Source organism: Mustelus asterias, chromosome 30, assembly GCF_964213995.1.
Source record: "Mustelus asterias chromosome 30, sMusAst1.hap1.1, whole genome shotgun sequence".
Classification (NCBI taxonomy): domain Eukaryota; kingdom Metazoa; phylum Chordata; class Chondrichthyes; order Carcharhiniformes; family Triakidae; genus Mustelus; species Mustelus asterias.
Window position 1 is genome coordinate 15716792 of NC_135830.1, and position 26852 is coordinate 15743643.

General features: G+C 47.4%; 3 protein-coding genes across 3 annotated transcripts in view; 1 reads left to right on the forward strand and 2 right to left on the reverse strand.

Moving 5' to 3' along the window:
• LOC144480917 (uncharacterized) overlaps positions 1-10220 on the reverse strand; it is a 40980-nt gene extending 30760 nt beyond the window's left edge. The window contains exon 1 of the mRNA XM_078200542.1: positions 8206-10220. Within this exon, the coding sequence (XP_078056668.1) occupies positions 8206-10064 (1859 nt within the window). The 5' untranslated portion in view covers positions 10065-10220. The remainder of the gene's footprint in view (positions 1-8205) is intronic.
• The window catches only part of LOC144480793 (uncharacterized), a 585830-nt gene that overhangs the window by 337722 nt on the left and 221256 nt on the right, over positions 1-26852 (reverse strand). The gene's annotated exons all lie outside the window — the stretch shown is intronic.
• Positions 18558-24663, forward strand: LOC144480828 (uncharacterized). Its single transcript, XM_078200449.1, has 2 exons — positions 18558-18662; positions 23007-24663. The coding sequence occupies exon 2, from the start codon at positions 23358-23360 to the stop codon at positions 24030-24032; it is 675 nt and encodes a 224-aa protein (XP_078056575.1). The 5' UTR covers positions 18558-18662; positions 23007-23357; the 3' UTR covers positions 24033-24663.

Here is a 26852-nt window from a genome sequence, read left to right on the forward strand (position 1 = left end):
GGAATCCATACATTTGGGTGTTTATGAACATTTGAGTGAAAGGGAATTCCAGATGAGATGAATGAGGTGACAGTTTTCTCTTAGAGATATTTGTTTCTTTGTCCATGAACTATTTGAGAGAACTGAATTTGATAATCTAGTCACCATCTGAGGAATTATGATTGTACAGGAGGAAATAAGACACTGAGATGAAGAAGCCCTTCAACGCTGACTTTAGACTTTCTTCTGAAGATTCTGATAGATTTATTGAACGGTGCATCCTTTGTAAGACAGTGAAATCCAGGATGACGAAACTGAACAAAGAACAAAGAAAAGTACAGCACAGGAACAGGCCCTTCGGCCCCTCCAAGACTGCACCGACCATGCTACCCGACTTAACTAAAACCCTGTACCCTTCCCGGAACCATATCCCTCTATTCCCATCCTGTGCATGTATTTGTCAAGACGCCCCTTAAAAGTCACTATCGTATCTGCTTCCACTACCTCCCCCGGCAACGAGTTCCAGGCACCCACCATCCTCTGTAAAAAATCTGCCTCATACATCTCCTTTAAACCTTGCCCCTCGCACCTTAAACCTGTGCCCCCTAGTAATTGACTCTTCCACCCTGGGAAAAAGCTTCTGACGATCCACTCTGTCCATGCCCCTCATAATCTTGTAGACTTCTATCAGGTCGCCCCTCAACCTCCGTCGTTCCACTGAGAACAAACCAAGTTTCTCCAACCTCTCCTCATATCTGATGCCCTCCATACCAGGCAACATCCTGGTAAATCTTTTATTTACCCTCTCCAAAGCCTCCACATCCTTCTGGTAGTGTGGCGACCAGAATTGAACACTAGATTCCAAGTGTGGCCTAACTAAGGTTCTATAAAGCTGCAATATGACTTGCCAATTTTTAAACTCAATGCCCCAGCCGATGAAGGCAAGCATGCCATATGCCTTCTTGACTACCTTCTCCACCTGCATTGCCACTTTCAATGACCTGTGTACCTGTACACCCAGATCCCTCTGCCTATCAATACTCTGAAGGGTTCTGCCATTTACTGTATATTTCCTATCTGTATTAGACCTTCCAAAAGGCATTACCCCACATTTGTCCGGATTAAACTCCATCTGCCACCTCTCCACCCAAGTCTCCAACCGATCTATATCCTGCTGTATCCTCTGAAACTGATTGGTAAAATACACAGCACATTCCAAAAAGACCTGATAAATGTTCCACAAATGCAATACAACGATTTGTGGGAGAGGGCAGAGAGATGCCAACAAGCAGGACAAAAGAACACTCTCTCGTTTAAAATAAAATGAGAGACAAGATTTAACAGGTGGGAAAATATGTGAAGATGGCTTATGAAGGTGAGACTCCAACAGAGGATTAAATAAGAAATTGGAACACCGATGTGAGATTGCAGAAGTGGTTTGTAAATTGTGAATGAATTAACATTTGAGAGTACATGGTGCAGCTGCACTGAAGAATGAAGGGCGGCACGGTGGCACAGTGGTTAGCACTGCTGCCTCACAGTGCCAAGAACCCGGGTTCAATTCCGGCCTCGGGTGACTGTCTGTGTGGAGTTTGCACATTCTCCCCATGTCTGCCTTAGTTTCCTCCGAGTGCTCCGGTTTCCTCCCTCAGTCCAAAGATGTGTGTGTTTGGTTGATTGGCCAGAGTAAATTGCCCCATAGTGTCAGGGGGACGAGCAGGTTAAATAAGTGGGTGTATGGGGATAGGGCCTGGATGGGATTGTGGTCGGTGCAGACATGATGGGCCAAATGGCCTCCTTCTGCACTGTAATGATTCTATGATTCAAATGGGACTTTCTCAGCTGCTTGACTAACAGCGTGACATGAAATGGTTAATATGGCCTGAAGAGTAAGAAATCATTTTGAAATGATCAAGGCACTGACACAGACTCCAGAGAAACTGGTTGTAAGACCAAATTAAGTGGAATTTTGGATTGGGACAAATGAAGGCGAGGGAGAAATAATAAATAAGAATAAATTACAAGATGGATACAGGTGAAGGGAGAGCTTGAGAATTTTTAAGTCGATACAATTTATACAGCAATTATATGTTATCACTGCTTTTATATCCAATTATACCGCTTCAATTATATCTAAAAATTAGTTGTGAGAAGGAGATTATAAAGGGAAAGGAAGTTGGCTAACTTGGACTCGGCCAATGAGCAAAGAGAGAATGAATAGATTGAGTAAAAGGGGTGATCGATGTAACACCCCTGCATTAGAGTAAAATCACATGTTAGTCAAATGCTCCACATCAAGGTTCTAATATCAGCAAGGTTGTTTACTTGTTTGAGGAACAAACAGTTTCTAGATTACAGACAAGTCTTTGGGTGAAGTTTTAATAATAAACCTACATCGGCAAGATAGGAATTTTAGTTTCTATCTATCTTGCCTCGGTTAATGAAGAATGTTCTCTCCAAGGGGAGAGGGGTAGGAGTGTGTATGGGTGGAAAGGGATGGGGAAGGTGGGGGTGGAAGGTGAGAGGAGGGTGGGGATGGAATGGGGAGGAGGGGGGAAGGCTGGTGGGGGAGGAGGGGGGAAGGCTGGTGGGGGAGGGGTGGTCTGGGGAAGGGGTGATCGTGGAGAAGGGGGACAGGGTAAAGAGAGGAGGGAGATGGTGGGAGGGATGGACGGAGAAGGGACGGGGACATCGGGAAGTGAGATGGGGTGAGGGGGACATCAGGAAGTGAGACGGGGTGAAGGGGACAGGGAGGTGGGAAGGTGGAGAGGGGGAAAGGGATATGGGGTGGGGGGAAGTGATATGGGGTGAGGTGAACAGGGAGGTGGGAAGGTGGAGAGGGGGGGGGGTGAGGAAAGGGCATGTTGGGAGGGGCATATGTCCATTTCAGGAATAAGTCCCAGGAGTTTGGAGACTAAATCTTTCCACCTGAAGGGAGCAAACTGTTTTGGTAAGAGGACCTCTCAATCCAATCCAGTGATTCCCCACATGTACTTTGTGTCAGGGTGGGGTCACGGCGCCCCCTCCCTCCCTCCCGTCACCCTACTCTCCTCCTCCCTCCCTCCCCCTCCCCTCCTCCCCCTCTCCCCCCTCCTCCTCCCCCCCTCCCTCCCCCCCTCCCCTCCCCCACCTCCCCTTCCCCCCACCCCTCCAATCCCCACCCCCCTCCCCTCCCCACCCCGCTCCCCACCCCCCTCTCCCAGTTTCCTCCCCTCCCCACCTCCCCTCCCCCCTCCCCTTCCCTCCCTCCCCCTCCTCCCCTCTCCCTCCCTCCTCCCCTCTCGCCCCATCTCTACTACTACCTCTGGCAGCTTGTTCCAGAGACTCACCACCCTCTGTGTGAAACAATTGCCCCTCTGGACCCTTTTGTATCTCTCCCCCCTCTCCTTAAACCTATGCCCTCTAGTTTTAGACTCCCCTACCTTTGGAAAACATGTTGACTATCTAGCTGATCCATGCCCCTCATTATTTTTATAGACCTCTAAGTTCACCCTTCAGTCTCCTACGCTCCAGGGAAAAAAAGTCCAGTCTATCCAGCCTCTCCTTATAACTCAAACCATCAAGTTCTGGTAGCATCCTAAGTAAATCTTTTCTGCACTTTTGCTAGTTTAATAATATCCTTTCTATAATAGGGTGACCAGAACTGTACACAGTATTCCAAGCGTGGCCTTACCAATGTTTTTTACAACTTCAGCAAGACGTCCCAACTCCGGTATTCAATATTCTGACCAATGAAACCAAGCATGCCGAATGCCTTCTTCACCACTCTGTCCACCTGTGACTCCACTTTCAAGGAGCTATGAACATGTACCCCTAGATCTCTTTGTTCTGTAACTCTCCCCAATGCCCTACCATTAACTGAGCAAATCCTGCCCTGGTTCAATCTGTGACTCGGGGTCACACCGCAAGCGAATATGGTCTTGGTGTCTGCGAACAACGCTTCCATTTCACAATCTCACGACCCAAGATACTGGACCACTTTGGTTTAAAATTATTCCCGGTAACCACCTTTGGTTCCTCCCAAAGTTTCTGATGTAAACCTGATCACCCGGTTTGAACTGCCTCTCTTTGGCGCGGTAGTCGTGTCCCTCCTTCTGCTTCTCTTGTCTCCTGCTCACTTTTGCTCTGAGATCTGGATGAAGCAGATCCAGATGAGACTTCAACATTCTACCTAAAAATTCCACAGGAGAGAGTCCGGTTGTGGATTGTGGTGTGATGCGAAACTGGAACAAAAATCTTGAGAGCTTGTTCTTAAAGTATCGCCTGCCATTCTCTTCAATCCCTCCTTCAGAGTTTGAACAGCTCTTTCTGTGAGACCATTTGTCGCCAGATGAAACGGTGCAGTACGCACATGGCGTTGACCATTCCTTTACAGGAATTCCTGAAACACCTCACTTGTTAACAGAGTGTCGTTATCTGAAACAAGCCAATCTGGTAACCCAGGGCTTGTGAAAATTTGACAGAGGTTCTCTATTGTCACAGGAGCTGGAATATTACTCATGATCTGTGCTTCCAACCATTTTGAATGCACATTTACAACGACCAAACACATGTGATTCATGAAAGGCCCCCCAAAGGCCACATTTATTCTGGACCACGGCCTATCAGGCCACTCCCAAGGATGAAGTGGTAATGTACCCAGTGTGTTGTGCCTGATTCAATCGACAAACAGTTTATTGAGTTACGCCAGCGGGGAGAAGCCACAGGGGCTGACCATGTGTAACTCCACCCAACAAAGAATATCATCAATTCTTATACAGCTACTCAGCGCATCCCGGCTGGACACAATCCAATCAGAATGGTGATAGATTACATACATTATAGGTTCAATAAAATTAGTATCTGGGCATTATGGGGCTTTGTGATCATCTCATGGACAGGTGCCCCCATCATGATGCTTTCCAGACCCCCCTTGGGGGGGTCTTTCTTGGGCTTTCTTTGTACATGGACTCCCTTAGTTAGAAATGGGGTGGATTACAAGTTCTCAAATGGATGTCAGCACTCTTCCTTTGTTTTAATCTAATGACCACACGGTCTGGGAACATTTCTATTTAATACTCTCTCTTTTTAAACTCTTTTCTTCAGTATCCAATTACAGAATTTTCCTTTTCTTTGTGTTACTTACATCAGGAATAAATCTTTGGACCTGACAGGAAGTTTAACCCAAGATCAATCCAACACAGGATTGGTCAGAATCATTTCACATGTGTCAAATTTTAAATAACCATTACAAATTAAAATTCTCATTCTCACATGGGTGAATTGTATCCGGATTAAAATTCCCACATGTTTAGTAAAATATCCTGGAATCCTGTCTCTGGCCAGTAAATATGGCTCCAGGTTCATAACTTCTGAACAAAAAAAGTTTTATTGATCACACTTCCTTTTTTAAAAATCTGTTTGATTTAAATCACAGACAGAAAACCTCAAAGCTTGAAGCGTTCAACCCACAAATATCATCCATACACAAACAGAGAAACTTAGCATGTGCTTTACAACAACAATAACCAAAATTAATTACTTAAGCATTCTTGTGATCCTGTTTTTAAACTTCCAAAAATGCCTTTAATTAAAGACTCAAGGTAAGGTTAATTCTCCAGAAAGATAAACCTTAACAAATGTAGCCCAAAACAATGATAAAACATATCTACAAACATCCACATAAAACAAAAAAACACACAGATTCTCACAGCTCATAAATTTCAAACAATGAATCCTCAGCATTCTCTCTCACAGCTATATCTTCTTAAAGGGACAGAGCACTACAAGCTCACAACTCCTTGATTAAAATAAGATACAAGATCCTTCATTATAACTTAACCTTTTTTAAGCCAACCTACAAGGATTGATTTAGAGGCAACATCTTTGTTGATTTAAAATCCCAAACACGTTACACCCAAACACCGGCAAAATCTTTGTTCTTTATCTGGGGATAAAATTCTCAGTTATTCCAAATTCCTCCAGGCTATGCTTAATATTTCCACATTTAACTTATTCCCAGAAATCCTCAATTACAAACTAAAATAGGCACAAGTTTCCGGGCAGTCACAGGAATATGGTCAAGATAGTCCAGTCCCACAATGCCTCACATTCAATCTGCAGTCCTTCAATTATAACAGAATATGTGGCTGTATGTAGCTGCCTTGGCCATGGTCAACCCCAACCCCAAGGGTGCCTTCTTGAACTGCTGCAATGCCTGAGGTGCACGTACATCCACAGTTCTGTTAGGAAGGGATTTCCAGCTACATATTCCAGACTTTCACTAGACTGCAGGTGGATATCAGATTGATATATTCCATTCAACCACACCCAAGGTGAGTTATTCCAATTCCTTTATTGTCCAGGACAATATATTCACAATATCTTTAAAATAGAAATTAAACATTCCCATTTGATTTGAGACAGTAACATATTCTGTTAGTTTGTTCTTTATTGTCAATGTCAGGCTGGGGTTGTTCTCCTTGGAGCAAAGGAGGTTGAGGGGAGATTTGATAGAGGTGGACAAGATTCTGACAGGTTTAGATAAGGTAGACAAAAAAAAGCTGTTCCCATTAGCTGAAGGGACAAGGACGAGGGGGACACAGATTTCTTGTTTTGGGTCAGAGATGCAAGAGGCGGTGGGGGGTGGGAAGAGATGTGAGGAAGAATATTCTGATGCAGCGAATGGTAATGACATGAAACTCGCTGCCTACGAGGGAGGAGGAAGTAGAGACAATAAACAATTAAAAAGGAAATTGGATGGGCATTTGGGATGTTCCAAACAGAACGAAGAACAAAGAAAATTACAGCACAGAAACAAGCCCTTTGGCCCTCCAAGCCTGCAGCAACCATGCTGCCCGTCTGAACTAAAACCCCTACCTTTCCAGGGACCATATCCCTCTATTCCTATGCTATTCATATATTTGTCAAGACACATCTTAAAAGTCACTATTGTATCTGCTTCCACTACCTTCCCCGGCAACGAGTTCCAGGCACCCCCCACCCTCTGTGTAAAAAACCTGCCTTGTACATCTCCTTTAAACCTTGCCCCTCGCACCTTAAACCTATGCCCCGAGTAATTGACTCTTCCACCCTGGGAAAAAGCTTCTGACTATCCACTCTGTCCATGCCCCTCATAATCTTGTAGACTTCTATCAGGTCGCCCCCCCCCCGTCAACCTCCGTCGCTCCGGTGAGAACAAACCAAGTTTCTCCAACCTCTCATCATAGCTAATGCCCTCCACACCAGGCAACATCCTGATAAATATTTTCCGTACCCTCTCCGAAGCTTCCACATCCTTCTGGTAGTGTGGTGACCAGAATTGAACACGAGATTCCAAGTGCGGTCGAACTAAGGTTCTATAAAGCTGCAACATGACTTGCCAATTTTTAAACTCAATGCCCCGGCCGATGAAGGCAAGCATGCCGTATGCCTTCTTGATTATCTTCTCCACCTGCATTGCCACTTTCAGTGACCTGTGTACCTGTACACCCAGATCCCTCTGCCTATGAATACTCTTAAGGGTTCTGCCATTAACTGTATATTTCCCATCTGTATTAGACCTTCCAAAATGCATTACCTCACATTTGTCCGGATTAAACGTCATCTGCCATCTCTCCGCCCAAGTCTCCAACTGATCTATATCCTGCTGTATCCTCTGCCGGCCCCCATCGCTATCCGCAATTCCACCAACCTTTGTGCCGTCCACAAACTTACTAATCAAACCAGTTACATTTTCCTCCAAATCATTTATATATATTACAAGCAGCACTGATCGCTGAGGAACGTCACTTGTCACAGCCCTCCATTCAGAAATGTACCTTTGCACTGCCAACCTCTGTTTTCTTCTGACTAAATATCTCTAAGCTTCCTAACACCCTGTCACTCTGTGATCCTTGTGACATTTGAAACCAGGTATTCGCAAAAAGACTCAAACAGCATCAGCCCACTGGAGGCTGAGACCAGCCAGTCCAGCACAAAGAAACCCTCTGACCCTTCCCATTGACCAACTGTGAGAATGAACAAAATGCAATCCTGGATGCAACTGAGGGCAGAAAAATAACATCAGAATCCAACCACTGTCATCACTCGTGAACTCGCTGGTGCCTCAGCAGCCGGGATGAAACGCTGAAACCCTTCCCACACACAGAGCAGGTGAATGGTCTCTCCCCAGTGTGAACTCGCTGGTGCGTCTGCAGGTTGGATAACTGAGTGAATTCTTGCCCGCACTGAGAGCAGGTGAATGGCCTCTCTCCTGTGTGAACTCGCTGGTGTGTTTGCAGGTTGGATAGCTGAGTGAATCCCTTCCCACACTGAGAGCAGGTGAACGGCCTCTCCCCTGTGTGAACTCGCTGGTGTGTCCGCAGGCTGGATGACTGAGTGAATCCCTGCCCACACTGAGAGCAGGTGAATGGTTTCTCCCCAGTGTGAACTCGCTGGTGTGTCCGCAGGTCGGATAACTGAGTGAATCCCTTCCCACACTGAGAGCAGGTGAATGGTCTCTCCCCAGTGTGAACTCGCTGGTGTGTCTGCAGGCTGGATAACCGAGTGAATCCCTTCCCACACTGAGAGCAGGTGAACGGCCTCTCCCCCGTGTGAACTCGCTGGTGTGTCCGCAGATGGGTTGACCGAGTGAATCCCTTCCCACACTGAGAGCAGGTGAACGGCCTCTCCCCAGTGTGAAGTCGCTGGTGTGTCCGCAGGCTGGATAACTGAGTGAATCCCTTCCCACACTGAGAGCAGGTGAACGGCCTCTCTCCAGTGTGAACTCGCTGGTGTCTCTGCAGGCTGGATAACTGAATGAATCCCTTGCCACACTGAGAGCAGGTGAATGGCCTCTCCCCAGTGTGAACTCGCTGATGCGTCTGCAGGTGGGATGACAGAGTGAATCCCTTCTCACATTGAGAGCAGGTGAACGGCCTCTCCCCAGTGTGAACTCGCTGATGTCTCTGCAGGTGGGATGACCGAGTGAATCCCTTCCCACACTGAGAGCAGATGAATGGGGGTTTCTCCCCAGTGTGAACTCGCTGGTGTGCCCGCAGGTCGGATGACCGAGTGAATCCCTTCCCACACTGAGAGCAGGTGAATGGCCTCTCCCCAATGTGAACTCGCTGGTGTGTCTGCAGGTTGGATAACTGAGTGAATCCCTTCCCACACTGAGAGCAGGTGAACGGCCTCTCCCCAGTGTGAATTCGCTGGTGTGTCAGCAGGCTGGATGACCGAGTGAATCCCTCCCCACACTGAGAGCAGGTGAATGGCCTCTCCCCAGTGTGAACTCGCTGGTGTGTCCGCAGCTCGGATAACTGAATGAATCCCTTCCCACATTGAGAGCAAATGAATGGCCTCTCCCCAGTGTGAACTCGCTGGTGTCTCTGCAGGCTGGATAACTGAGTGAACCTCTTCCCACACTGAGAGCAGGTGAACGGCCTCTCCCCAGTGTGAATTCGCTGGTGTGTCAGCAGGCTGGATGACCGAGTGAATCCCTCCCCACACTGAGAGCAGGTGAACGGCCTCTCCCCACTGTGAACTCGCTGGTGTATCTGCAGGCTGGATAAATGAGTGAATTCCTTCTCACACTGAGAGCAGGTGAACGGCCTCTCCCCACTGTGAACTCCTTGGTGTGTCTGCATATGGGATGACTGAGTGAATCCCTCCCCACATTGAGAACAGGTGAATGGCCTCTCTCCAGTGTGAACTCGCTGGTGTGTCCGCAGGCTGGATAAATAAGTGAATTCCTTCTCACACTGAGAGCAAGTGAATGGCCTCTCTCCAGTGTGAACTCGTTGGTGTATCTGCAGGCTGGATAACCGAGTGAATCCCTTCCCACACTGAGAGCAGGTGAAGGGCCTCTCCCCAGTGTGAACTTGCTGGTGTCTCTGCAGGTGGGATGACTGAGTGAATCCCTCCCCACACTGAGAGCAGGTGAACGGCCTCTCTCCAGTGTGAACTCGCTGGTGTCTCTGCAGGTTGGATAACTGACTGAATCCCTTCCCACATTGAGAGCAGATGAACGGCCTCTCCCCAGTGTGGCTGCGCCGATGAGCTTCCAGCTCTGATGGGGTTTCGTATCCCTTCCCACAGTCCGCACATTTCCATGGTTTCGCCATGGTGCAGGTGTCCTTACCTCTCTCTTGAGTGGACAATTAGTTGAAACTTCGTCCACACACAGAACAAGATTACAGTCTCTACCCGCTGTGAATGGTGTGATATTTATTCAGACTGTGTAACTGGTTAAAGCTCTTTAGTCAGTGCATTGGAACACTCTCACTCAAGTGTGGCAGTGTGTTGACGCTTTTTCACTCACACTGACATTTCAAATCTTTTCAAATCGACAGACTGGACAATCATTTCTCCTTCTGGATTCAAAGTCCGATGATATTGAGGTCCCAAGGAATATAACTCTGTCAGATCGAGACGTGACGTTTGAGATTTCAGCCTGTGATTCCTCTTTCAATATCCTGTAAAATGAGTTTACAAAAGTCATCAGTGTCAGTACAGGATAGAAATTCAGAACAAATTCTATGGAACATTCTTTCCTCTCTCATTCAGAGGGTGGGTTCTCCCCCGCACATGCACAGCTTCCCCTCTCCCTCGCACATTTTGCCGTCCCGGGGAGGGGGAGATCACCAAGCGGCTTCTCGCTCTGGCCGGAGCTGTCAGCCGGTTGCCTGGAAACCTTGGCTCGATGTGGTGCAGGGGGAGGGGAACAATGGGTGGGGGCGGGGCTCCTGGGTCCGCGTGCCGAGCCTGCGCATTGGAACCCGGAGACATCACCGCGGAGCAGAGTGATTTCTATTGGCTGATTCAGGCAGGGCTCTATCGTGTCGTCACAATGCGGAAGTTGTCCAATGAGCTTCAGAGTGAAACTTCGCTCTCCGATCACATTCCATTGTGACGTCACACCCTCACCCAGTCCATTGTGACGTCACACCCTCACCCATTCCATTGTGACGTCACACTATCACCCATTGCATTGTGACGTCACACCCTCACCCATCCCATTGTGATGTCACACCCTCACCCAGTCCATTGTGAAGTCACATTATCACCCATTGCATTGTGACGTCACACCCTCACTCATTCCATTGTGACGTCAGGGCTTCACTCTCCGATCACAATCCCTGCCGGCCTCCCACATGCAGCCTCAATGGCGGCAGTCAGCCCGGGTCTAACACTACAAGCTGCCGCTCCATTTGGTACAAAGGGGGGGGGACCGGGAAGTTCATTTCCGGGGTTTGGGTTTGAACAACATGTTTACAAAGTCTCTCCACCCACCCGCCACATTTATCATTCCCCGCACGCCGCCCTCTACCTCGTATTGATCTCGCTTCCAAGTTATACCCGGCCGTCCGTCGCCATTACCCGCACTGCGCATGCTTCAGGTCCCGCCCCTCATTCACTCCGATTGGCTGGAGGACCAGCCGCTCCTGCTCAGTCCTCCAGCCCCGCCCCCTCTTCCTATTGGTCCGGAGCTGCCGTCAATCAGTCCCCGGGCATTGTGATGTGGAGCATGCGCAGTGTCATTGCTGTCCTTGGCGCTTGTTTGTCCCGGAGAAGCGGAGTCAGCGTTAGGCGGTGGCTGGGAGGATTTGGAAACACTTTGTGGATCCGCAAACCCTTCAGAATCATTGTCAGCTCCCTGGTTTGCAGCTGCGGGGCTTCTCCCTCCCTCCCTCCCGGGAACAGGCCCAGGTTAACGGCCCCATCCTGGCTCAGCCACTGGAGGATGGTTCACATCAGAGGATGGGGGAGGGGGACAATAAATAAGAGGTTACACTTTGGCCTCAAATCAATGAGGACTCTGATCTCTGGGAAGGAAGGAAACCCTGGGAGGTGGGCGGGGAGGATTCACAAACACCCGCTGGAGGTCCCAACACCCCCAATAAGACCCATTGGTTTTATTGTCAGTCTGCAGACAGCAGCTGGAGAACTGAACCCAGACAGAGGAGAGGGAGGGAGAAAACTGGGAGTGGAGGAATGAAATGGTGAGATGGGTTTGGATTTCAGCCCAGGGAGGAGGGAGAGTGTGTGGGACGGAGATTTACAGATTTGGGGGAACAAGAGAGGAAAAAATTTTCCAGACAAACTAGAATTGTCTGTTCAGAGTTTGTATCGTGTTCTGACAGTGATGACTTTTCTAAACTGTTTTTACAGGATATTGGAAGTGAAAGATTGGCAGACAGAAAATTCAAACCGGACATCACATCTGACAAAGTCATTCAGTTCCTTCGGAGCTGAATATCATTGGTCTTTGAATATAGAAAGAGAAATATTTGTCTGTTCTGCCTGTGGGCAAATAAATTAAACATCAGTGTGACCGGAAAAGCATCGAGACAAACACACACCCGAGTGAGAGTGTTCCAGTGAACTGAATGTGGAAAGAGCTTTAACCAGTTACACAGCCTGAAAAAACATCACAGTTCACAGCAGGGTGAAACTACGTGTATGTTGTGTGTGTGGATGAGGCTTGAACTGATCATCCAACCTGGAGAAACAAGGGCACCAGCACCATGGAGAAACCGTGGAAATGTGTGGATTGTGGGAAGGGATTCGGTTTCCCATCACAACTGGAAGTTCATCGGCGCAGTCACACTGGGGAGAGACTGTTCACCTGCTCTGTTTGTGGGAAGGGATTCACCCATTCATACAACCTTCTGACTCACCAACGGGTTCACACTGGGGAGAGGCCGTTCACCTGCCCTGTGTGTGGGAAGGGATTCACTCGCTCATCCCACATTGTGACACACCAACTTGTTCACACTGATGAGAGACTGTTTACATGTTCTGACTGTGAGAAGAGTTTTAAATGCAAAAAGGATCTGCTGATGCACCAACGTATTCACACTGGGGAGAGACCGTTCACCTGCTCTGTGTGTGGGAAAGGATTCATTCAGTCATCCCACCTGCAGACACATCAACTTGTTCACTCTGATAACAAACTTTTTCATTGTTCTAACTGTGAGAAGAGCTTTAAAAACAAAAAGGATCTGCTAACGCACCAATATGCTCACACTGGGGAGAGGCCATTCACCTGCTGTGTGTGTGGGAAGGGATTCAGCCGTCCATCTGCCCTACTGAATCACCAGAGAATTCACACTGGGGAGAGGCCCTTCACCTGCTCCGACTGTGGGAAGGGATTTATTAATTCATCCAACCTTCTGATACACCAGCAACTCCACACAGGGGATCGACCGTTCACCTGCTCTGAATGTGGGAAGGGATTCACCCGTTCATACAACCTTCTGACACACCAGCAGGTTCACAGTGAGGAGAGGCCATTCACTTGCTCCGTGTGTGAGAAGGGATTCACTCGTTCATCCAACCTATTGAATCACCAGCGAGTTCACACTGGGGAGAGGCCGTTCCCCTGCTCTGTCTGTGGGAAGGGATTTTCTCATTTATCTTATCTTCTGAAACACCAGCGAGTTCACACTGGGGAGAGGCCGTTCACCTGTAATGTCTGTGGAAAGGGATTTGTTCAGTCATCCCACCTGCTAACACACCGGCGAGTTCACAAGGGACTGCAAGGTTTGGATTCTACACTTATTGATGCTGTTAATCATATCCAGGTCTGAATCATGTTCACTCTGACTTTTTTCTTCTGTTGAGGTTTGATATTCTGAATAAATGTGAAATAGACATTTGATTGAATCATTGTTGTAGATTTTTGTCTTTTCCATTTGAGTGTTTAACGTCACCAGGCTGGAGCTCAGAAAGGGCAATCTGAGGGAGGATCACACAGTCGGAACAGAACTTCATTCTTGACCCAGTCCTTCAGGGTCTCGCTGAGAGGGACAAACAGCACTTTGGTCTTTTTCATCACTTTTCACTGACAGCAAAGTCCCCGTGTGGGTGAATCCTGAGGTGTGTGAGAAATGTGTCCCAGTCGTTCTTTTCCATGGTTCAGAGCTCCGAGACACAGAACAGAAGCTCCTTTACAACTGTGTTTAGAGTCAGGAAGAACAATGGTGAATGCTGGAAACGTGCTGTCAAAGATTGGTGTAAAACTGGGATCTATTCCTGACTGAGAGTGAAACGGCAGGTTTAGGTTTCCAGACTTAGAATGAAAAAAAGTCTAAAACATTTTAATGTGTGTGTGTCAGTCCTGGTTTATTGAACAGAAACTGGCGTCAAATAAATTGGTTGAAGTCTGCATCAAAGTAGCAGCTGGAGAAGTTCAAAGGAGCCTGTTAACTGCTGGGACAATGAGACAACAATTTGATTCCCAGATAGAGAAGGAGCTGCAGTGCGTGTCCAAGAATTCTCAGTTTTGTTGTGTGCTTCCCATCCACTATCCTTCTAAATAAACCTCACTCCTATCAGCCTTTAACCATTATAAACAGAACAGAGAGAAGCTGAGCAGCAACAGAGCCCTGACTGACCATTTAAGAATGAGTGATGTGTTCAGCTGAAGTTTCCTGTTGGTAGTTTTCTGGGTGATCTCCTTATTTTGATCATTCTCAGTGACCCCTGGGTGTGAACCTGCTCTCCTCTCTTTCAGACATTCACTCACTCAACATCTCCTCTCTCTCAGAAACTCAATCACTTAACATCTCTCATCTCTCTCACACTCACTGAACATCTCTCTCTCTCTCCAGGCATTCACTCACACCTCACCTTCCACCTCTCTTACACTCTAACCTCGCTCCTCTCTCACATTCACTTAACCTCTCTCCTCTCAGAAACTGTCTTTGTCACTTAATGTCTCTCTATCTTTCTTTCAAACACTCACTCGTTTAACCTTCCTATTTCAGATCTGCTTAAACTTATTCATTGTTTTCTCTCTCTCATTACCTCTTTCTGAAAAAGCACAAACACACTTCATCTCTCTTCACTGTCTGAGAAAACATCTAATTGATGGAGATTCAATCCTCCCTGCTTCTCTCTCCCACTTCCTCTGACAGGCCCTGACTCACTTTAAATCTCCTCTTTTCTAATAACCCTCTTTGGGAAAACTCATTTGTTCTCTAATTCCTCCTCATTTCTCCCAGTGATGACCCTCAGTCCATCTCCCAATTCAGTGAATGTTAAAAACCCAAATAATCTCCTTTCTTCATTGTTTAAAATGGGAATGGAGGTGAATGTAATGCTGAGAGCGGCAGCAATCTGTGTGGTTGTTCTTGATGCTGTCAGAGTGAGTTCACCCTCATAGGCAGGAAGACTGTTCACGGTGATAACATCAAACTGACACCGGCTGTTTCATTCTCAGGTAACACAACTTCTCTGCTGCCGGTTCAAAAACGCACATCTCACTTCTGAGCAGAAAATAAATCCAGGCACAACAATCTGGTGAGAACATCTGTCAATGCGGCCTATATCTGTCCACAGAGTCAGGGCAGAGTCACACAGATCACATTGTGGTGACATTTACAAATGAGCCAGTTATTTCTATTCAGAGTTTCCATTCTCAGATATAACCAGCTGTGTCTGTGGATCAGTTACTGAGTTCTCTCTGCTCCCCATAGCTGGGAACTGATAGCCTGCTCCCTTAGATTGTATATCATTCTCTCTGTATTGCTTGTTTCCTCTGATTCTCAGCTTTTATCTTTGACCACCTCAACTTTCTGCTTTTTAAAATCTTTCTCAATTTTTCTCTCAGTCTTTCTGTCTCTCCTTTCCTCTGTATCTCTCTCAGTCTCTGTGTGTTCCTATTTAATCAAGATGTTCAAAATCATGAAGAATTTCTGATTGATTACAGAGGGAAAAACAGGGAGAAAAGCAGAAAAACCCAGCAGGTCCGGCGGCATCTGTTGAGAGAGAAACAGTTAACATTTTGAGTCCATATAATTCTTCAGGGCAGGAAAAACATGCGTTATCCATCTTAGATTAGGGAATGTGATGGGGAGATTTAATAGAGGTGTTTAAAATTTATGATAGTGTCAATGGAGAGAAATTATCTCCCAGGAGCACGAGGGTCTGTCAATGGAGAGAATCGATTTGCTAGGTGCAGGAGGGTCTGTAAGCAGAGAACACAGAGATTTAATTTAATTAACAACAGAACTGGAGGGGGTGATAAGGAGAATGTTTTACACAATAACTTGATATGATCTGGAATGCACAAACTGACAAGTGCTAGAAGCAGGTTTAATAGTAGCTTTCAAAGGGAATTGGATAAATACTTGCAGAAGGTAAATTGGCAGAGTTATGGTGAATGGGATTAATTGGACAGTTCACTCATCTTTGTGACATTCTGAATGTTTCTCTCCTAAGGTTTTAAGATTTGATCTTTTCGGTTATAATGTGTCTCAAACAGAAGATTAAAATATTGTGTTTGATGAGCTGTCAGATCTCTTTCCTGTGTGTCTGTGTAACTTGAGAACTGGAGATAACCATGAGGAGGAACTGATTATTTTCAGTTCCTCTAACAGATACACCTCAGGTATCAGAAATCTCAGGAGTTCCCCATGTCCTCAATATTCTCGCCTCGAGTATAACAGCTCTCAGTCAGGCCGAGTCAGTCACATGTGTCTCTGTCATGATGTTTCCACTTGTATTTTATCACTCACCTCCCAGTGACACTCACCACAACACAGACACCTTAAAATATCATTGCTCCCTTACACTTTGTCCTCCTATTATAATCAAATGTTTGTTGGGCCTCTTGTCTCCATTAATGTCAGATTACCTGCAGTTAAAATGACCTCAGAGACACTGAAACTGCAGTTGTAGAATACAGCAGAATTGGAATAACAGACAGGTTATTGTCCGATAATGACAGTGGCAGAGTAACACACATCGGAATCTAAATACATTATATCAATAGACCATGACTCACTCACACTATCAAATGAAACCTAAACTTTGGTTATGGCGCACGAGATACTGACTGTATTACCATTACATTGGATCCAATGCTGTGTTCACTAACATACTGCAACGTGACTCTTATTATTTGAACAAACATTGTATTTGTTACACTCAGAGTAAGTCAGTGCTTTGCTGTGTTGTCTCTGTGCTCCATCCCCACTCTGATTGTATTGGAGCCTGTGTGTGTCATTGTTACACTGAGACTCTGTTATTGCTAATGTGGAGATGCCGGCGTTGGACTGGGGTAAGCACAGTAAGAAGTTTAACAACACCAGGTGAAAGTCCAACAGGTTTATTTGGTAGAAAAAGCCACAAGCTTTCGGAGCCTTAAGCTCCTTCTTCAGGTGAGTGGGAATTCTGTTCACAAACAGGGCATATAAAGACACAAACTCAATTTACAGAATAGTGGTTGGAATGCGAATACTTACAGCTAATCAAGTCTTAAAGGTACAAACAATGCGAGTGGAGAGAGCATCAAGACAGGCTAAAGAGATGTGTATTGTCTCCAGACAGGACAGCCAGTGAGACTCTGCAAGTCCAGGCAAGCTGTGGGGAGTACAGATAGTGTGACATGAACCCAATATCCCGGTTGAGGCCGTCCTCGCGTGCGGAACTTGGCTATCAGTTTCTGCTCAGCGACTCTGCGCTGTCGTGTGTCGTGAAGGCAGCCTTGGAGAACGCTTACCCGAAGATCAGAGGCTGAATGCCCGTGACCGCTCAAGTGCTCCTCAACAGGAAGAGAACAGTTTTGCCTGGTGATTGTCGAGCGGTGTTCATCCATCCGTTGTCGCAGTGTCTGCATGGTTTCCCCAATGTACCATGCCTCGGGACATCCTTTCTTGCAGTGTATCAGGTAGACAACGTTGGCCGAGTTGCAAGAGTATGTACCGTGTACCTGGTGGATGGTGTTCTCACGTGAGATGATGGCATCTGTGTCGATGATCCGGCACGTCTTGCAGAGGTTGCTGTGGCAGGGTTGTGTGGTGTCGTGGTCACTGTTCTCCTGAAGGCTGGGTAGTTTGCTGCGGACAATGGCCTGTTTGAGGTTGTGCGGTTGTTTGAAGGCAAGAAGTGGGGGTGTGGGGATGGCCTTGGTGAGATGTTCGTCTTAATCAATGACATGTTGATGGCTCCGGAGAAGATGCCGTAGCTTCTCCGCTCCGGGGAAGTACTGGACGACGCAGGGTACTCTGTCCACCGTGTCCCGTGTTTGTCTTCTGAGGAGGTCGGTGCGGTTTTTCGCTGTGGCGCGTCGGAACTGTCGATCGATGAGTTGAGCGCCATATCCTGTTCTTCTAAGGGCATCTTTCAGCGTCTGGAGGTGTCTGTTGCGATCCTCCTCATCCGAGCAGATCCTGTGTATACGGAGGGCTTGTCCGTAGGGGATGGCTTCTTTAACGTGTTTAGAGTGGAAGCTCTCCACTCACATTGTTTGTACTTTTAAGACTTGATTAGCTGCAAGGATTCGCATTCCAACCATTATTCTGTAAATTGAGTCTGTGTCTTTATAAGCCCTGTTTGTGAACAGAATTCCCACTCACCTGAAGAAGGGGCTTGAGGCTCCGAAAGCTTGTGTGGCTTTTGCTACCAAATAAACCTGTTGGACTTTAACCTTGGTGTTGTTAAACTTCTTACTGTCATTATTGGACAAGCAGCAAATCACCGTCACAATGCCCGGCTGATTGACGGCAGCGCGGACCAATGGGAAGAGGGGACAGTGCTGGAGGACCGACATGGAGCGGTCGGTCCTCCAACCAATCGGAGCGAACGAGGGGCGGGGCCAACTTTGACTCGAGCATGCGCAGTGTGAGTAATGGCGATGGGAAACGGCTTTTGCTGTGGGCTCGGAAATCTGTTAGAGGTGATTGGAGGTACGGAGAGAGCAATGGATCGTCCAGGTGGGTGGAAACGCTGCATAAGCATGTTGTGTAAGCCGCAAACCGCGGAAGAGAACTTCCCGGACCCAGTTTGTACCGAGCAAGGCTGCAGCTCCTCGTGTTCGTCCAGGGTTAACGTTCGCCATCTTTATTGGGGGCAATAGGCAGCAGTGCGCGCGTGCGGCCGCCATGTTTGTAGAGGGCAATGTTGTCAATCAGTGGGAGGGGCTTGTTCCCCAGTGCTCAGAATGGAGACAACCTGTCCATCAAACTGCATCAACCCTGAGTCCCAATGTCTTATTGATGAGGCAGAGCGGTGGTAGAGAAGGAAAAAGAAAGGAAAATAAAAACAATAAATGCTGGAAAATCTCAGCAGATCTGACAGCATCTGTGGAGAGAGAATAGAACCAACGTTTCGAGACTGGATGACCCATAGTCAGAGCTTGTACACGTGTAAACAGAGCATGTAAACTTTGACACCTCCATGTACCCTTGTACACCTCAATCAATCTACTTTGCTCCAAGGAGAACAACCCCAAGTTATCCAGCCTAACATTGTAACTATAATTCCTCATCCCTGAAACCATTTTGATAAATCTCCTCTGCACCCTGTCAAGGAGCCTCACATCCTCCATAATGTGTGGTGTTCACTGGTTTGCACAGACCCAGGTATTCTGTGTTCCTGTCTGTGATCTCATCACATACTTACAATTGCACAGTGACATCACCCCCGCTCCCCGGGGATTTCCTCAACTGGGAGATTTTTCTCTGATGCCAATGCTTCTGATATCTTTCCAGCTGCAGGCTCCAGCAGGAGATTTTAATATTAAAATCAGTTAAATTGTTTCAGAGGTGAGTGTTTGTGACCATTCACGGGCGCGGGTTCTCGTCATAAACCAGCTGCTCGCCTCCATGCTGTGGTACCGGCTGGTCCCTTTGACCCCTCCCCCTGGCTTTGTCACCGATATCCAGAGAACCCTCGTGCGGTTCTTCTGGGGCAATCGACTGCACTGGGTCCCTGCTGCGGTTCTGTATCTCCCGCTTGAGGAGGGCAGACAAGGTCTGGTGTGCCTCCGCACTCAGATAGCGACCTTCCGCTAAAGGTACCTTTACGTTGAGCCCCCTCCACAATGGTGTGCCATATTTCTTCTGCCACTGGCACGGCCTCAATTATGACGTGCAGCTCCTGCATATCGCACTGGGGCGTGCTTCGACCGCCCTGCAGGAGTTGCCCATCTTTTACCAGGACCTCCTCACCGTCTGGAACACGGTCGCCTCGCGACACAGCTCTCCCCCGTCAGGAGTAGCAGCTCTCGTGCGAGAGCCGCTGCTCAGGAATCCGCTCCTCCAGCCGTATGACTTCAGGTGGCTGGCGGAGAGGAGGGCTGTGGACGCCGGGGTGACCAGAATCGGGGACGTGCTCGATGGCGGAGGAGCGGGCTGGATGGGCCCCTGCGTGCTGGCTGAGCGCGTGGGGACGACCATCCGGCACGCGGCCAAAGCCATCCTAGACCTTAGGACGGTCGTGCTCGGCCCCGAAAGTGCACGCAAACTCGAGGCGGCGCAGGCGTGCGGTGGGATCCCGCCCGAGCGTTCCCCTGTTCGGACAGAATTCCACATTGGCCCAAAGCCTCAGCCCCCTCCCCTGGGTGAGGTGCCCCACAGCCTGAGCTGCCTCGCGAAAATGTCCTCCGTGCCTTTTCCTACCGCGCGGAGGCGTTTCCTGTGCGGGCTGCTGCTGCACACCCTCCACTACTGCTTCCTCGCCTGTCGCCCGGATACACCTTGGCGGGCCTTGTTTCCGTAGAGGTCCCTCTACGGAGGGATTGCCCCAATTACATCGGGGACCTGGGGTGAAGGGTGATGCATGCAGCAGTTCCGCACAACCGTAGGATTCACTGGTTCACGGGCTATGAAGCTTGCCCCTTCTGTGGCCTTGTGAAGTCCGTGGACCATGTCTATGTTTTGTGTCTTAGGTTGCACTTTCTTTTTGTTGGGGTCGGGATGGCGACCTCCTCGTGAACCTGCTCCTGGGCCTGGCGAAACGCGCCATTTACCGGTCCAGGCTGCGGGCGATCGAGGGGGCCGTCCATCCTGACTGTCTTCCCCTCTACCGCGGCTACGTTCACGGCCGGGTGTCCCTGGAGAGGGAGCATGCGGTGTCCACGGGCGCGGTTGACGCCTTCCGCGCCCGCTGGGCACCGCAGGGGTTGGGGTGCGTTATCGACCCTAATAATCACATTTTAATTTGATGTTTTTAAGTTTCCTTTGTACTTTGATTTCTGTTCGGACTGTTCCCCCTCCTTTTGGGGAGCTGCCCCTTTTACTTTGTCCTGACTTAATCTGAGTTTGTTTATTTGTTTTGACCTAAAAGAGGCCAACATCTGTGAGTAAAACACTTTCTTTTCTCCCCCTTTCCATTTCTTTTCTCATTCTGGGGGAAATTGGGGACTTGCAGCAACTGAAGGGAAAGGAAGTGAATCCAGGGAGGGTGCAGACTCTGGAAAGGTTGGCCCAGGTCTCCCCCTCTCTCTCTCTCTCTCTCTTAAAGACATTGATATAGAAACAGAGATGATAGGAGCAGGAGGAGGCCATTTGGCCCTTCGAGCCTGCTCCGCCATTCATTATGATCATGGCTGATCATCCAACTGAGTAGCCTAATCCTGCTTTTTCCCCATAACCTGTGATCCCATTCACCCCAAGTGCTTTATCCAGCCGCCTCTTGAATACATTCAATGTTTTGGCACCAACTACTTCCTGTGGTAATGAATTCCACAGGGTGACTACTCTTTGGGTGAAGAAATGTCTCCTCACCTCCGTCCTAAATGGTCTACCCTGAATCCTCAGACTGTGACCCCCGGTTCTGGACTCCATCGGGAACATCCTCCCTGCATCTATCCTGTCTCGACCTGTTAGAATTTTATAAGTCTCTTTGAGATTCCCCCCTCATTCATCTGAACTCCAATGAAAACAATTCTAACCTCGTTAATCTCTCCTCCTACATCAGTCCCGCGATTCCCTGAATCAGCCTGGTGAACATCCTTTGCTCCCTCAGCTTGACACATTTATTTGTCTGTCTAAAAGGATGGTCTTTTTCCTCATGTTCATAATTAAAGGGCAGCTTTCCCCAGGAGATGGCTGACATTTAAGGGGACAGTATGTTAATATAGGACAGAGATCTGTCTAGTGTTATTATATGGTACCCAGATTAGATATATTATTTATGTTTCTGTAATAAAATACTTTTATTATTAGTTCTTGCATTGTAATATAATCCTGTAGCAATGTTATACATTTCCAGTCATAAAGTCATTACAGCACAGAAGGAATCCATTCGGTAACTCGAGTCCATTCTGACTCTCTGTATAACATTCCAGTCCCAATCCCCCTCTATATCCCCATTCTCCTGAAAGTTTATTTCCTTCAAATGCCCATCCACTTTCGTTTTTAAATAGAATCCATAGATATGGATGGAGAGTTACAACTTTTTGGGAATGAAATAGGAAAGAATGTTCCATAGAAACTAGAATTGTCTGCTCTGAATTTCTATCCTATACTGACTGTGATGACTTTTGCAAACTCATTTCATAGGATATTGAATGAGGAATCAAAGGCAAAAATCTCAACCGTCACGTCTGGACAGAGTCATATTCCTTGGGATCTGAATATCTTGTAATACGGAACTGTAGCTACGTTATATATTTCCAGACATCTCTTCCCTCAGAGGGTTGTTAGTCTTTTGGATTTCTCTTCCACAGGGACCAGTGGAGGCTGAGGATCATTGAATATATTCCAGTTAGACAGATCTTTGACTGACAATGGTGTCGAGGGTTATGGGGAACAGACAAGAAGATGGAGCAAAAGCTAAGATGTGAGGGGATTTCTTCACTCAAGGATGTGGTAAAGCTTTGGAATTCTCAACCCCTGAGGACAGTGAAGCTTCAGTCATCAACTATTTTCAAGAGAGAGATTGATTGGTTTCTAGATATTGAGGAGATCAAGGGATATGGGTTTAGTGTGGGGAGAATGATGCTGAGGTAGATGAACGAATTATCTCATTGAATAGTTTAAAAGGCTCGATGGACCAAATGGCCGACTGCAGCTCCTATTTGTTATGGTCTCTGTGTCCAGGATAGGAAGCAGTGAGCATGGATCTGTCAATCAGCCTCAATCAGCACCTTCAGGAGAATTGGGAGGGTGAATATTAGATACAGCAGAGTGAGAATGGAGGGAGAGTGTGTGGAATGGAGATTTACAGCTTTTTCGGACTGAAATAGGAAAGAATGTTCGATAGAAACTAGAATTGTCTGTTCTGAATTTCTATCCTGTACTGACACTGATGACTTTTGTAAACTCATTTTCCAGGATACTGAAAGAGGAATCACAGACTGAAATCTCAAACTTCACGTCTAGATCTGACAGGGTCATATTCCTTGGGAGCTGAATATCATCGGCCTTTGAATCTAGAAGGAGAAATGATTGTCCGGTCTGTTGATTTGAAAAGATTTCAAACATCAGTGTGACTGGAAAAGCACCAACACACGGCCACACTCGAGTGAGAGTGTTCCAGTGCACTGACTAAAGAGCTTTAACCAGTTACACAGCCTGAATAACTATCACACCATTCACAGCAGGGAGAGACTGTACCCGTGTTCTGTGTGTGGACGAGGCTTCGACTGATTGGTAACCCAAGGGAGAGGCAAGGACACCTGCACCATGGAGAAACCATGGAAATGTGTGGACTGTGGGAAGAGATACAGATACCCGTCTGAGCTGGAAGCTCATCGGCGCAACCACACTGGGGAGAGACCATTCACCTGCTCTCAGTGTGGGGAGGGATTCACTCAGTCATCCAGCCTGCAGAAACACCAGCGAGTTCACACTGGGGAGAGACCGCTCACGTGTTCTCAGTGTGGGGAGGGATTCAGTCATTTATACAACCTGCGGAGGCACCAGCGAGTTCACACTGGGGAGAGGCCATTCACCTGCTCTCAGTGTGGGAAGGGATTCACTCAGTCATCCCACCTGCGGAGGCACCAGCGAGTTCACACTGGGGAGAGACCGTTCACCTGCTGTCAGTGTGCGAAGGGATTCACTCAGTTATCTGACCTGCAGACACACCAGCGAGTTCACACTGGGGAGAGACCATTCACCTGCTCTCAGTGTGGGGAGGGATTCACTTGTTCATCCCACCTGCGGAGGCACCAGCGAGTTCACACGGGGGAGAGACCATTTACGTGTTCTCAGTGTGGGAAGGGATTCACTTCTTCAACCAACCTGCGGGCACACCAGCGAGTTCACACTGGGGAGAGTCCATTCACCTGCCCTCACTGTGGGAAGGGATTCAGAGTTTCATTCTTGCTGCTGAGACACCAGCGAGTTCACGAGTGATTCCAGGGGTTGGATTCTGCTGTTATTGTTTCTGCTCTCAATTCCATCCAGGACTGCATTTTGTTCATTCTCACAGTTGGTCAATGGGGAGGATGCTCTGATTGTGGGAAGGGATTCACTGATTCATCCGACCTGCTGAAACGCCAGAGAATTCATAATGGGGAGAGGCCATTTATCTGCTCCGAGTGTGGGAAGGGATTTACTCAGTCATTCAACCTGCTAAAACACCAGCGAAGTCACACTGGAGAGAGGCCATTCACTTGCTCCAGTTGTGGGAAGGGATTTATTGATTCATCCACCCTGCGGAGGCACCAGCGAGTTCACGCTGGGGAGAGACCATTCACCTGCTCTGATTATGGCAAGGGATTCAGTCAATCATCCAACCTGGTAAAGCACCAGCGAATTCACACTGGGGACAGGCCATTCACCTGCTCCGTGTGTGGGAAGGGATTCACTCAGTCACCTCACCTGCTGAAACACCATCATGTTCACGAGTGACTGCAAGGACTGAATTTTGCTGTTAATCACATCGAGGTCCCAACCATTTTCATTGGTGTCTGTTTCTGCTGATGTTAATAAACCCTGGCCCAGTTGTAAGATTTGTATTGTGGATTGTCTTGTCTGAGTCCTGAACTCGTAAATAAAAACAAGAACAAAGAACAAAGAACAATACAGCACAGGAACAGGCCCTTCGGCCCTCCAAGCCCGCGCCGCTCCCCGGTCCAGGATTGAATCCTGAATCCAGGATCCCCGCCCAATTTTCCAGCCTATCTACATACCAATATCCTATCCACCGAGCTGTCCCTCACAGCTACGATGCTTTGTTCATTACAACCTATTAACTCACCCCCACCCCCCTATTCCAGACCATGTGATCCCCAGGGAGAGGCGAAAACCCAGAGTGAAAAACCCCAGGGCCAATATGGGGAAAAAAAAAAAAATCTGGGAAATTCCTCTCCGACCCCCTGAGGCGATCGAAACGAGTCCAGGAGATCACACTGGCCCTGATCGGAAAATGCTTCCCAACCCTAGTCATTTCCACTTCCATGAACACCATATGAATTCCCTGCCCCCGAGACAGGTTCCCAAGAAGTGCTGTAAAAACTCAGCAGGTGTGACAGCATCTCTGGAGAGAGAAACAGAGCTAATGTTTTGACACTAAAGAAGAGTCACATTCAACTGGAAACATTAACTGTTCCTGTCTTTACAGATTCTGTCAGACTTACTGAGATTTTGCAGCAACTTCTGCTTTTAGAATGACGGTGAATGCTGGATACATGAATCAGAGATTGGTGTAAAACTGGGATCTGCTCCTAAATGAAAGTGAAACAGCAGGTTAAAGTTTCCAGTCTGAAAAGTACTATGGTTATTATACTATATCTACCATTTTAAGGCTGGTTTTAACTCATTTAAAATAAACCTATTTAAAATATATTTGTTAAAGTCAGTATTAAAATACGAGTTGGATGAGTTCACAGGAGCCTGTTAATCGCTGGGACAATTATTCAACAAACATTGGATCTCCAGATAGAGAAGAAGCTGCAGTTTGTTTGCAGGAATTCCCTGTTTTATTGATGTGTGTGTGTTAGACATCAGGATAACTAAAAATACACAAACCTGGACATCAATGGTGATCTGATTGACAGTTACTCTGGGAATCACTCCCACTGTGAAACTTCAGCACTGACACTGCTGAATGTTGTCGGCTCAGGGAGTGGGGCCTCCAGGAGTGGACTGTAAAAAAGCTGGGTTTCAGTATCCTGACTAATATATGGTGAGGAACCAGAAAACTCCTTACTGAGGAACTGCCTGGGGTTTTACCAGTGTAGGTTCAGGGGCGAATGATTCCTGACTCCCTGAAATGTCTGATATTGAACCCAGTTTGGAACAAGATTCATTCAGTTTCCAGGAGAATAGGGACAAATATCACCCACAACTGAGAGAGAGAAAAACAGCCACCTTGATCAATGACTTGGATGAAGCCAGAATTGATGATACAAAGATAGGTAGAAAAGCAAGTTGTGAGGTTATTACAAAAAATCTGTAAGGGACACAGATAAGTTACCTGAATGGACAGAAAAATGGCAGATGGAGTATAGTGCGGGAAAGTGGGAGCTTTTCCACTTTGGCAGGAAGAATAGAGAAGCAAAAAATTGTTTAAATATACAGAAACTGAAGAATACTGCCGTAGAGAGGAATCTGGGTGTCCTTGTACATGAATCGTGAAAACATAGGATGAAGGTACAGCAAGTAAAGAAGGCGGCAAATGGAGTGTTGGACTTTACTGCAAGGGGGTGGAGTTTGAGAAAGGGAACTTGCTGCACCTACACAGGACATTGCTGAGATAGCAGCTGGAATACTGTGTACGGTTCTGGTCTCCCTACTTATGGAATGACATGCTTTCATTGGAATGAGTTCAGAGAAAGTTCACCAGGCCCATTCCTAAGATGAAGGTGTTGTCTTCACCCACCACAGGAATCGTAGCAGGCCGGGGGGTCCTTTGACCTCGGGGGGGGGGGGGGGATTCTCCAGTTTTGGGGAAGTGATGCTGCAGAATCCAACTCGTCTTTTGGGGAAGGGTTGCACCTATACTCATTAGGTTTGGAAGAATGAGCAGTGAACATTCTGAAACATATGAGATTCTCATGGACAGTTGACAGGCTGGAGGCCAAGAGGATGATTCATGAAGGAGTCTTGAACTTGGTGCCACAGATCTACAAGGAAGCCAAAGGTATTGTTTTAGCCCTTACAGACACCAATACTTTATCCTCAGTTTTAGTCAGGTTAGTCAGAGGTTTAGCCAGGTGTGGTGAAAGCTTC

Excerpts from the sequence above, each read along its gene's own strand:
- LOC144480828 (XM_078200449.1), top strand. The coding sequence starts at position 23,358 with ATGGAGAAACCATGGAAATGTGTGGACTGTGGGAAGAGATACAGATAC.